The 13,896-nt window shown below is 41.3% G+C and overlaps 1 protein-coding gene across 1 annotated transcript in view; it reads right to left on the minus strand.

Annotated features, from left to right (window-relative positions):
• Positions 1–13,896, minus strand: part of LOC310926278 (contactin-associated protein-like 4) — a gene marked incomplete at both ends in the record, with an annotated part of 108,412 nt that overhangs the window by 14,194 nt on the left and 80,322 nt on the right. Inside the window, 6 exons of the mRNA XM_083888378.1 lie at positions 316–486; positions 980–1,107; positions 3,131–3,293; positions 6,905–7,105; positions 7,736–7,855; positions 10,812–10,918. Coding sequence (XP_083744504.1) covers positions 316–486; positions 980–1,107; positions 3,131–3,293; positions 6,905–7,105; positions 7,736–7,855; positions 10,812–10,918 — 890 coding nt within the window. The remainder of the gene's footprint in view (positions 1–315; positions 487–979; positions 1,108–3,130; positions 3,294–6,904; positions 7,106–7,735; positions 7,856–10,811; positions 10,919–13,896) is intronic.

Raw genomic sequence — 13,896 nt, forward strand, 5'->3', positions numbered from 1 at the left:
GAGCGTCTATGTGTTCACCACTGGTGTGTTAAAAGAATAGGTTAAATACAGAAGACAAATTCACTATCACTACTTGGTGTTTGTGCAAAAATTACTTATTCAAATCATTATTAGTCACAAGATGTGAGACAAGTGGAGACACTGACATGAGATGTCAGATATACTGTAATTTCAGGAGTAAAATTATAAAATGAGTGACAAACAAAAGTCACACTTTCCTGATCCATAACCATTGTTGATGTGACCAGTAACACGTGTACTTTTCCTGTTGAAACGTGTCCAAAAGAAAAATGATATTCCTACACTCTTACTTACAGTTGAGTTCTATGCGGATGAAATCCTTGATACCCAGATTTTCCAGGAAGACTCCAGAGGACGATGTGGTTTTAAAGAGGAAGGAAATGTCTGCATTCAGCTCACCGTGGAAGGTGGGGAAGTGAAGGTAAGATGTCTCCTTATCAAAAAATGCAGCATTCCAGAAGTTTTCTGAAAAATAACATAAAGTAAAAGGGTCCTGTACTTATTTCAAGTATCATATTACAATCCCCAAAATGAGATGTACCACTGTGAAATAAAGCTAATTAAAAGTAAAGTTTTAAAGGCTGTAGAATGAAAATTGTGTAGTAAAACAAATGGAGAAACTGTTCAGTTCATTAGATAAGAACAAAAGCACAAACATCTTATTATTCATTTACTATTATTTACTTAAATTGATTTATTTACTTAAATGTATTTATTTATTCTATTATTTAGTTAAATTTAAGACTAACATTAGAAGCAATTATAACTTAGCTCAGTTAATATTTCAATCAGACATTGCTATTAATATTTATATCTATTTGTAAGAGATTTCATTGTACAGGCAAATAAAAAAAAATACTATTTAGAGCAATCCATTGCAACATAACACATGCAATATCACAATATATCAAAGTCTAGTAATGAAAGATTAAATACTCTATGACTGCAGTTGACTTACTGTCTCCGTGGCAACGGAGGGGTCCTACTCTGTAGGCAGCCTCTGAGCTGGGTCGTTGGACATCACCCAGAACCAGAGACCTGACAGGAAGTGACTCTTTATGGGTGAGTAGGCCTGAGTCGTTGGTCCTAAAGGTAGTGGAGAGGAGGAGGAGGAGAAATGGAGAAAGAGAAAATGTCAAGAAGCAAAAGAGAGCAGGAGAGAAGAATGTGGAGAAGAGGAAGAAGATAATTGGAAGAAGGAGAAGGGGAAAATCCTAACATCAAAGGAGGTGAAGGAGAAAGGCAAGAGGAAGGGAGGAGGCAAAGGACAGGAAGAAGAAGGTGGGGAAGGAGAAAGAAGGTGGATGATAAGGATGGGAGTTAGAAGGAGAAAAAAAAGTGCAGGACAGGAATTAAAACAAAGAACGTATGTGGAGGACGATGAGGCAGAAAAAAAGCAGAGCGGGTTGATTAGAAAAGGAGGGATGAAAGAAGGACGTGGAAAATGAGATGAAGAGGAGGAGGAGAGGGCAAAGAAGAGGACATCAATTTTAGCAAGTTGACTAATCATGTACAACTTACAGTCAGGTCCATAAATACTGAGACTTCGACACAATTCTCTTTGGCTCTACACACCACTACAATGGATTTGAAATAAAACAAACAAGATGTGCTTTAACTGTACACTTTCAGCTTTAATTTGGGACCAACTATCCATCCATCTATCCATTATCTACCGCCTTATCCTCCACCAGCGGGTCGCGAGGTGTGCTGTGTCTATCTCAGCTGACATTGGGCGATAGGCGGGGTACACCCTGGACAGTTCGCCAGTCCATCGCAGGGCCACATATAGAGACAAACAACCATTCACTCATACTCTCACACCTACGGTCAATTTAGAGTGACCAATTCACCTAATCCCCATATCGCATGTTTTTGGACTGTGGGAGAAATAGTATTTTGTGGCCTCAAAATAGTATTTCGTGGCCACAAATATATTTTTTTTAATCATGTCATGTCCAGGGTTCCGTAAAAATCTGGTTCCGGATCTGGTATTAAAAAATTTGGGATTTTATTTTCAGGCCATTTCGCCCAGCCCTAGGTGAGATCATGACAAAAACCTGGTATTTGAAGGATTAAAGACTTTGAAAATTAATTAGTATTGTTGGAAAAAAAATCAGCTCAATGAAATAATATAAAAAAAGCATTTCTTTTTGTGCTTCGTGGTGTGTGTGACTAGTGACTAGTATTAGACACGAATTAGCATTAGATGCTTTACAATTGCAAAAAGGTATGTTTGATTTTAAAGCAGTGCAGAGAGGTTGTTTGGTGTAAATATTAATGCGCAGTTAAAAGGTTAACAGCCTAACATTTAACAAGCACACAAGTCCTGCACAAAGTGCAAGCAGGAATGATGAGGGTGACATTAACTTTCCAGTTATTTGCTCATAAATCAAAGGACTGGACATGATGATGGTGTGAAAGGAAAAGTACCTGGTCTTAATTTAGGGGACCAGATACTGTATCTATGTCAGTGACATTTCATGGAAATGTAGTTAGCAATCTATCTGTGATACTTCCATTAAAGGATTGCTGAATAAAATTCCCATTTTTAATTTACACGACAGCCTCATGGTAAAGTCATCAGTCATCAGGTCTCGAGTGGACCAACTTGATGGGCAGTGGACTAATGCATGTGACAATAATGTGTTATCTGTATTTACTTTTACAAAACACCACTGTAAATTACTGTATATTTAGTTTATTAAACATAAATGTTCATAGGTCATGTGCCTGAAACATACACATGCAATTTGCAGTGAAGATAAAGGGTTTGTTTATAAAAAGTGTATGCACTGTATAATACACTTAATCTCCATCACCAGCTAGCTATGAGGCCTGTGTTTTCCAGATATCTAGTGGTTGCGGTTTTTTTTCTTTCATACAAAGACATGGTATGACAATGGTATTACTGTTTGCCTTAAATTATTAATAATGCAAGATATTAACTTGCATTGTGTAGTTTCCTACATCTAAAAGGCACATGCATACGAAAACAACAAAACCATAAATAGGTTCTGCTAATTATAATTCAATACCTAAAAAGGAAAAACAACTAAACCCTTCCAAAGAGTTGTTTAAAGACATAACACAAAGTACTGTACTGTACCACTGGTTGTAGTCGGCATCACAGTTACAGAAGTGGTTAGAATCCAGACAGCTGTCCTGAAGACCACAGGCACACTGACGGCTGCCCGGCTCAGCTCCACCCCAGTATGACTGGACCTGACCTGGATCTGGACCTCCCACCCACCAGCTGAATGGAGCACCCTCTGAAACACATACACACACGCACAAATTTCAAAATGTGGGCGACTACAAACACAACAAACCTGAGAAAGAACAAGATGATCCACTTGACACAGGACCACACACACAGGCTCTCTTTACTGAGTCTCAAACAACAGGCAGGCAAAACAAAGTCTTTAATTGAAAAATGGGCAAAAATCCAAAAACACAGGGCAGAGAATACAGTCTTTCTTAACCCTGTAAGATATAAAATAAATAAAAATATATATAAATATTTAACATGTTTAATACTTAATATTATATAATAATTTGAAATCGGGAAGACTCCTATGATGTTAAAATTGCAGCTTATAACCCCTCACTCTACAGGAAAATCTGTTCAAATCAGCCATTGACCAATCACGATTGTCGGAGGGGCCAGATTGGGACTTAAATCTGGCCTTTTTTCTCATGTGGGGTAGGCTTTTCTTGGCTAAATGTCTCACGTAGATTCATCTATGTTATCGCATACAAATGTTGTAGTGGTATTTGTTTTTATGTTAGAAATTTTAGGGAAACACATATTATACACCTGATTATATCATAACTATTATATAACTATTCAACTTTCTATCCCAATCCTGCAGGAGAACCTGCCTTCAGGTAACATTTAGTGTGCCAGCCATATTCGGTGGAAATGCTCATATTGATTAGAGTGGCAGCGATCAGCTCCGATGACGTTCCCGGTGGAAATCGGGGGTTAGACCGGTGCCGATGGTCTTCGCAATCTATTTTGGTTCGTTTAGAACTATGCATATGTGGAAGCAAACCGTACTCTCGTCTGTTTGCTACATTTTTCTGACTGGTGCACATCAAAGCAATCAAACTATAGTTGTGAAAGCACCCTAAAACATGCAGAAACATGGTAGTGCAACATGGCAAACCTTTTTCCTATATAAATATAAAGGTCTAGCAGTGACCACTCAGATGGCCTCGTGGTCACCTCAGGAGTGTGAGGTCAGCTGTTCAAATCCTGGCCACATCATACCTAAGACATGATAAATGGTACATACAGACTCTCTGCTTACAACATAAAGGGAGGTGTGTGGGAGGAACTCGGTGATGGACTGGCATCACATCCAGGAGGGAGTAGAAATGCTCCTAGTCACATTGTGCAATGAAAACCAAAGACAAGCACCAGTCACATACTCCTTAGTATATGACCTAGTCATACAACTGAGTACCTCCTCTAAGCTAATGAAAACAAAATATTCAATGTTTCAGGTGACGCACTAATGAAAATTCAAACAATCAACCAGCCTGGGTGTTTTATTGCCTCAAATAAATCCTACACACTAACTTTATGTCCGAGCTCGGCTACAGCTAATAAAATGGGATGTAAAAAGATCCAACTCTAGCTGTTCCTCCATCCATCTAAAAATGCCCATCAGATTTGATCCCCTGCCTGCTCTGTCCTGTCAGTGGCCTTTAGTGAATTCTTATAGGCTTGTGGCCCAGTCTCGACTGTGTTTCACCGAAATTGAACAGATAATTGCTGGCTACACTTGTTCAAAAGTTCTCCAGCTCACACGTATCCTGACAAGCAGGTTCTGCAGATGTGCGTAGAGATGGTGCGTGACTTTTCTCTTTGTAACTTTAATGATGACTTAAACTTAAATTTGTTTTTTTCTGGGAGAGGAAAAGTGAGGAGAAGGGCAGAAGAGTTCAGATTCTTTGTGCGAAAAAGATGAAAATCAAACTCAAGCCTTTGAGCGCAGGAGAGTGAGTGGTTACTCCTGTATGTACACGCTTATTCAGGAGCTTTTTGGCCACTTCGGCAACCTCAGCCCCAGAGATAGGATCGCCCACTCCTGAGTCCCCAGACTCTGCTTCCTCATTGGAAGGTGTGTCAGTGGGATTAAGGAGATCTTCGAAGTAATCTCGCCAACGACCTACAATGTCAAGAGTCGAGGTCAGCAGCACCCCATCCCCACTGTACACAGTGTTGATGTTGCACTGCTTTCCCCTGTCACTGGATTGCCGACCAGAACCTCCTCGAAGCCGTCCGGAAGTCGTTCTCCATGGCCTCACCAAACTCCTCCCACACCCAAGTTTTTTCCTTAGAGACTGCAGAAGCCGTGTTATGCTTGGCCTGCCGGTACCCATCAGCTGCCTCCGGAGTCCCACACCTTGCGACGACAGCTCCAGTCAGCCGCCTCGACAATGGAGTCGCAAAACATGACCCATTCGGACTCAATGTCTCCCACCTCACTCGGGAGGCAAATTCTGCCGGAGGTGGGAGTTGAAACTCTCTCTGACTCCGCCAGATGGGGATTCCGCCAGACGTTCCCAACAGACCCTCACTACACGTTTAGGTCTGCCAGGCTTGACCGGTATCCTCCCCTGCCATCGGAGCCAACTCACCACCAGGTGGTGATCAGTTGACAGCTCCACCCCTCTCTTCACCCGTGTCCAAAACATATGGCCGCAGGTCTGATGACAAGACTACAAAGTCGATCATTGACCTATGGCCAAGGGTATCCAGGTGCCATGTGCACATATGGACACCCTTATGCTTGAACCTGGTGTTCGTTATGGACAATCCGTGACAAGCACAGAAGTCCAACAACAAAACACCACTCGGTATCAGATCGGGGGGGGCCGTTCCTCCCAATCACACCCCTCCAGGTCTTGCTGTCATTGCCCACATGAGCATTGTCCCCCAGCAGAATGAGGGAGTCCCCAGCAGGAGGGCTTTCTAGCACCCCTCCTAGGGACTCCAAAAAGGGTGGGTACTTTGAACAACTGTTCGGTGCATAAGCACAAAGAACAGTCAGCACCTGTCCCCCCACCGAAGGCAGAGGGAGGCTACCCTCTCATCTACCGGGGTAAACCCCAATGTACAGGCCCAAAGCCGGGGGGCAATGAGTATGCCCAAACCCGCTCGGCGCCTCTCACCAGGGGCAACTCCAGAGTGGAAAAAGTCCAGCCCCTCTCAAGAAGACTGGTTCCAGAGCCCAGTCGAGGTGAGCCCAACTATATCTAGTCAGAGTCTCTCAACCTTGTGCACCAGCTCGGGCTCCTTACCTATCAGTGAGGTGACGTTCCACGTCCCCAGAGCTTCTGTCAGCCCGCCAGGGTCCTTGCCTTCGGCTACCGCCCAACTAACACAGCACCCAACCTCTATGGCACCCCCCACAGGTGATGAGCTCATGGGAAAGGGGACCTACGTTGTCTCTTTGGGCAACTCAAGACTCAACTTTCACAAATGTATCTGTCTGTTTGACCTTCTGCCCTGGCTGCACGGAAAGATACTGAGTGATGTTGCCGTGGTAGTTGATCACTCCCCTTGACCCCTTACCAATAACATTTATTAACTCCAATTTCATCGAAGGGAAACACTGCAGAAAACTCTGCTGTCAAAGCCAGTAACATCATAGATTTAAAAATATTAGATCTGAAATAGTGAATCCACACTTTCTACGTTATGTTAGTGGTTAGAGACAATGGGGCTCGGAGTGAGTTTGCTTGGCGACTTAGTAATACTGACTCAAGTGACTCAAGTGACTCGCATAACCCGGATCATTTGAGTGAGTGACTCAAAATATCCCGAATCCTTAATAATAATAATTGAGTTTGCCAGGCCTAGTCTCACCTGGTGTGTTGAGGAGGCGGGACTTCCTGCACTGGTAGACCAGCTCCTGCTCACAGTGCTCTGATTGGCTGACGATGGCTGTTAACTGCTCATCCTCAGTAGCGTAGTCAAAGTAGAATGAGTGATGGTTTAGCTCAGGAGACGTATAAACTCGGGTCAGTTCTGTGTTGTTGTGGTGGATCACCATCCATGCCATGTCCTCTGTGGAATGATGAAGAAAAAATGTGGAATATTTTGAGCTTACAGATTGGACAAGAGTTGTGACATACATTACATGGGGAGTTCCCCCCCCCCCGGCATCAGGAACATTGTTTTATTCCCCATCTTCAAATCCCATCTGAAAACCCAACTTTTTAAACAGGCCTACTCCCTCTAACTCTCTAACTCTCTACCCGTCGTTGTTATTATTGTAATTATTATTTTGTTGTTGTAAGGCAGGGGTCACCAACCTTTTTGAGTCAGAGAGCTACCTTAAGGGTAAAAAATAATATGGAGGGCTACCATAAAATATTTTTTTGTTTGTTTACCATTTAAATGATTAATATTATGCATTCAACTGCATACACATTCATTCCAGTGCTTACTCCTAACGATTACCAGTTTTTATAAACAATATCAAAGATATTTTACTGAGCAATCATACGGATACATGCAAGTGAGGTGAAGTGAAGTGAGCCCGCGGGCACCGTATTGGCTGCCCGCGGGCTACCAGGTGCCCGCGGGCACCACGTTGGTGACCCCTGTTGTAAGGTGACCTTGAGTGTCATGAAAGGCGCCTCCAAATGTCATGCATTATTGTTATTATTATTATTGTTATTATTAACACTGTACCAGTCATGTTGCAGTAGATGAGCTGGGGTTTGATTGGTCCACTGCCGTCAGCGTCTATGTAATAATGTCCCGATGTGTTGCCTTTGTGTTTATACGCCTCACATGACTGCTCATGTGTCGCTGGGGAAGAAAACACAGGGGTCAATAAAGGCAGTTTTCTTATTTTCATCAGACTTTCAGACGGCTGCGCTGTGATTTATGCTTTCAAAATAAAACGTTTCAGCGGCAACCAAATAGAATTGTGTTAATTAAGAGAAGAAAATTAGTCTCTACAAACCCATTCCTTTAAAGAAGTAATTTTTTTCTGTTAATATTATGAAATGTCAGTTATAACAGTTAAACATGTGTCTAATTTACACTATCATACAATGTAACTGTGATAGCTAATATGTTTAGTGTGACACAGTCAGGTTGTGCTGGGAGATATTGCATTATAAATGTAAAAAAAAATTATAATTGAAAACAACACTCAACCCCAATGATAGTTGCTAATTTATGAGTTGCGAAGAAACAAATACAAAATAGATTCTAACAGCATTAGTGTTCGGTTCAGAGAAAAAATCATGCAAACAAGAGAGCAATGAAAAGAATTTAACAATGTATAACCATCATTTGCAATACAAAATAGTTAAAGTTATGTTTTTGTGGAAAGAACTGTTTCTTTCTGTAATTCTTTCTCACTTTTGTGTTTGACGTCGCTCCCCTTGTTTCATCTCCCTCTTTGTTTCATCCGGCATTGGTTGTGATGAATCCAGGGAGGGAGATGAATGACTTTGAGTTTGTTTCTCAACCCAATAACAAGTATTGCACTCTAATTCAATTCTTCTCACCTATTTGCCGATGTTTAGAACAGAAAACTTTCTCTACCTTTCTGTCACCACCAGAGGTAACAAAGCAAACGGTGTGAGACCACACTTTCTTACACATGTTCAATAAGGAACCTTTGTATCAAAATTTGTGTTCAAAATTAGAGTCAAATATACAACTATTTATGTTCATGTGTTTCTAATGATTCAGTCACATGTGAGCTCTTGGTTTTGCGCTTCAGAAAAATAATTTTGAAAACAGCAATCAAACTTCCTGATAGAGGCAGCAAAGCATTAACAACTGTGTGTTATGATGCAAAAATGGTTTAATGTCATGATGAATATTGGCACATGGAGTGAGCAGTTTACAAAACGACACCGGTCAGAAAACGCTGTGTAGCTCCAAGATAAAACAGATCATATTATGAAGGTACTGTAGACTTGAGCTCTAGATTTAGTGGCTAAAATCTGTGTTTCTTTGTGTCCCCACTGGAGTGTGAGTTCTCAGGCTGGTCCTCAGAGCAGGACACACACAGTCTGAACTCTATTTGACTCTGTTGGATCTTTATGAGGAGCTCTGTGCAGCGGTTGGCTCTATATACAACACTGATGTTCTCTGTCAGTTATTACTTTTTATTTTTGTATGGTTCTAGTGGTGAACCAGCTGGAAAAATCCAGACTTCTGAAGTGAAAATATGAAACGAGGAGAAAAGAGTTGGCACCAGTTTCTCTGACACTGTGGATTGATGTGTTCTGTTTGAAGTGAGAAGTGGAGAAAACTGCCGCTTTCATCTGCAACGGGATGCCACCCCCTTTCTTCTTGCCTCAGTTGTATCTCCGTGGAGAGAGTGACACTTCATTTCTGTTTTACCAACCAGGGTATTTTTGCAGAGAAGAAGCTGCACATCACATTACAGGTGAAAACTTGCCTACAAGGCTCCACAGGCAGTTTAGTTATGTCTAACTTTGTGTAAAATCATTTTATATTAAAATGATGTTTAAATTGGTTTACAATTGAAGTACCTGAGGGAGTGAGGACATCAATGTGTATTACAAGAGTTTCTCTGATGATAGTATGATATTTCTTATTTTTATGCAATAGTTCCAATTATAAAATTACAAGCTTTTTGCTTTTTCTTTCTGGTGTTTTGAGCGTTCAAAAGAATGTGTAGAAAATGTCTTTTTGGTAATAAATATTGTAATTGTATTACATTATTGCTATTTTCATGTTAGATTTATAATTATAGACAAATGAAGGCTCTATTCTTGACTTAACATTGCTTGCAAAAATAAATAATTGACAATAAGCAACAAAAATGGAGACTGGGTCTGTCCCTCTGCATTTTACTGGCAAACAATATCTATGAGTGTTGTGAAAAATTCATATAACCTGGCAGCGGATGATGGTTGAGTATAGGTGGTACTTGAGTGTGGAAAATGTCAGGGCAATATTAGCTGTAGATATTACAGAAACTTGGATCCACTTTTGCTGTGTGACAAAATGAACCAATACAACCCCCGAGATAACCTGCATGCGTTAGAAAGCCAAACATAAGACTTTTCATGACTTTCAAACAGGGAATCTGTATTGCTCAGCATAATAAAGTTCCACCAGTCTCTTAGTCTGTTCCTGATTAAATTTAATGCAGGGAAAAAAATGCACCTATGAATATTAGCCTGTATGAGACATGGTGTCTCTGTTATTAGAGCAGAGGAAATTAAAAACGTGTGGAATATTAACCACGTTGATGGATGACAAAGACTTAACTTTCTGTGATAGACACACTAAAATGCTCCTTCTCTTTTTAAGAAGGGAGCTATATAAAAAAAAAATACTATATGATGTTTGGCTATGAGTTTAAATAGTTATTTATATAGACCATTTAAATAACAATTTGATTTATCAGTAAAGAAGGGCATATTATGGATTTAAAGATGATTTGTGAAACCTCTGCCATGCTGCTCGCACATTACTGACAGCATTTATAATAAATTGAATTAAATTGAATTAAACTACATTTAATTTAATTTAATTTAATTTAATTTAATTTAATTTAATTTAATTTAATTTAATTATGCCAATGCATTCTCAAAATATAAATAATTAATTGTGATTTATCTTCAAATCAAATGTGAACATTCACATGGCTGAAGTAATAATGGCAGGAAAAAATAAATTAAAAGTAGTGGCCTTTTCATTTCTGAAACAGCTTCTACTTTTGCCATCACATTTTAGTTTTCAAGCATCTTCAGAACCTCTGTTTGCTTACAGCTGTGGCATGTGGCACCTCTGTAGCCGCTGTTGGAGCAGTTGCAGTGGAAGGTGCTCCACGATTGAGTGCATCTCCCTCCGTGTTCACAGTGACTGGGGGAACATCTGAGAAACACAGAGAAAGACAGAGAAGCATGTTGTTTTCTGTCAAAAGTTCTGTCGAAAGTTTCTCAAGGTTGCCGATTATGAAAAGGAAAAGGACGAGCAGTTGTGGAGGAGGGACCTGAATAAAAACAACAGTCTTAAAACAATAAGGTAAAGTTTTTCAATTAAAGTCTTTTCAGGAAATCTTGAAGTCTAATTTAATTTCAACTGCAACTTTCTTTAATAATGAAAAGTAGCTGTTTTGAATCATCCCTTTTGTTACCGCCCGAGTGCTTGTGGGTGCGTCTGTGTAGTTGTGTCTGTGAGTGTGTCTTTTTGTCTCCAGGTTGACTCTTCACCCCCTGCACACCGGAGGATTGGGTTAGTGATCAGTGGAGGTGAATAAAAGGAGGGTGAAAAGGCTTATTCATGTCTCCTAAAAGACCTTGGGCCACTCAGGAGATATCAGCGGTGGAGGAAACAAGTTTCTGGCTCTGGTTGAGAAGACGTACCCATTCTTGGGGATCGAATAACATCGATAGAACGGCAGCATATACCTCTGTTCAGTGTGCGGTAAGATTCTGTCATGTCTGCCAAAGGGAAGCAGTTTGAAGAGATGGTGTGCAGGGTGAGAGGAGTCATCTTGGAGGCCCTGATCTGTCATCTGGAGAAGTTGATGACCGCAGGCAGTTGTGTGCCAGTGATGTTTTTGCAAAGCCCTCTGTTCCAGTTTAGTGCACCATGCTGTGATATTATTTGTCAGCACTCTCTATCCACTGTGCTAAGGTAGAAGTTAAAGTGGAAACTTTGTGAGAGTCGTGTTCTCTTCAGCTTCTTCAAAAAGTAGTCGTTGATGAAACCTTCCAGTGACAGTGGAGGTTTGTCTGGTGCAGGAGAGGTCATCAGCGGTCATCAGCCTAAAGCTGCAGAGTATTTGGCCTAACCAGTTGTAGAACTTGGCTCAGACCGGTTATTTTTTCCCTGAAGTCCACCACAATCATCCTGGTCTTCCAAAGAGTCAAGACCAGCTCTGTGGCCACAATCCGACCCTTCACCCTGCAAGGAGCCTCAGACTGGGAGTTGAGTGTGGACCTGAAGAGGAAACTCGTCTTCCCACAGGACGTGGCAGTGACCTCCCTTCGAGCAGATATGGTCTTGCTATCAAGGAGCACTAAAACAATCATAGCTGCTAAGCTCACGGTGCCCTGGAAAGAAAGGCTGGCCACATCCCACCAACTGAAGAAAGCCAAATACCGGGACTTAGTCGACGAAGCTGTGCTAAATGGGTGGCATGCAATAAGCTATCCCATTGAGTGGGCTACTTCCTGCAGAGGGTGGGGCTGCAACCCAAACAGCTGAAGATAGCCACCAGGGACATAGCCGCAGCAGCTGAGTCCAGCTCAAGATGGCTGTGGCTAAAGAGAGCCCACAGTTGGGACCCTTCTGCAGGTGAAGGCTAGTCAGTCTTCGCTGCCCCACTCAGGCGAGGTGTTCAGGTTAAGGGGCGAAACACCCGAGACCCTGAGATCCCTGCTGACGATGCTGAAGGGTTCCAACAATGTGGATTCCCAAGGAATTCCATCTAGGAAGACGATCTGCATTTCCGTAGTTAGCGTAGTTCCTAGTTGTAGCTTGTGGTTAAGCATTTTTGACGTTTACTTCAACTTGAGGATGAGGTTGCTAGCAGAGCATCAGTCCACCCGGTTTTGTGCCTCACCCCTGTGTAAAGTCTGGCTATTGTTGGGGATCAAAACAATTAAAAGTATGATGGTATTAGGTGCATGGACATTCATGAGTAAAGACTTCAAATGTGAGAGGGCTCAGCACACAGCTCTGGTGTACAGGCTGATGGTAGAGTATGTGTGGTCGCCCAATGAGGATGATTTATCTGAATTTGACTTGCGGCATTAAGGCATCATCTGTGTTAAAGGCCGAACTGAAGTCAATGAAGCACATTCTGATATAAGAATTTGGCCTGTCCAGGTGCTCCAGCATGGCTGGTTGTATCCTCTGTACATACTGTATGTTTTCCCAGTCGGCAAACTGATACTGGACCAGAGTTGCAGGGATGGTAATGATTTATCATAAGTGTATTCAGAAAATCCAGTCAGCAGCAGCCTGAGCAACATGAATGCACAGACAGATGAGATGCAGGCTCTCAGGTGAGCTATGACATCACAAAGACAGAAAAGTGAGTTACTGTCCAGTAACACTGGACACAAATGCAGGCAAAATGCAGATGAGCACTAAAACTAACACCCTCTAATGAAAAATACGACTGCCATAAGTCCTGCAGCTGAATTCAAGAAATGTATTTGTGGTGTTATTAGAGGTAAAACATTGGTGATTTATGTTTAAGCGTCAGCTGCAAAACGGTTTAATTTATTGTATATTAGGTTGGGACCTTGTGCAAATCAACCGACTGTAAACTAATTTGTACTTGCAGCACCGAGGGATGAGTACAACACACTAGAGTGCAGTATATATGGCAAACTATACAGTATATTCTTATATCTAACACCCATTAAGGCAAACCTTTTTTCCCTAGATCTATACAGCTACATATAAATGCACAATTCAAGCAGGTTTTTTTTTTTTTTTTTTTAAATCACCCCATTTAAATCACATTGTAATTGTATTTTCATCATGCAGAGTTTACAGAACAGAGATTGTTTGGTAGAGCCACCAGATAAAGTCTACACCGCAACAGAAAGACACTATTGACCCTCTCTCTACTGCACATGTCGGTTGCAGAAAGCGCTATTGTGAGCCAAAGGACAACATGTCTTATTGTGCTGTCGGTTGCACTAATTGTTTTAACAAACAAGACAAAAGCCTGACGTTTTAACGGATACCGAGTTGTAGCCCTTTCAAAGTTAACAGGAGACGTCTTTGGTTGCAAGACATCAGGAGCGACTGGAACGAGAAAATGATAAAAGAAGAAAGAATTTGCAGTGCTCACTCCATATCATATCATAATGTTACATACATTTTTGGCA

This window comes from Microchirus variegatus (assembly GCF_963457635.1).
Source record: "Microchirus variegatus genome assembly, chromosome: 4".
Classification (NCBI taxonomy): domain Eukaryota; kingdom Metazoa; phylum Chordata; class Actinopteri; order Pleuronectiformes; family Soleidae; genus Microchirus; species Microchirus variegatus.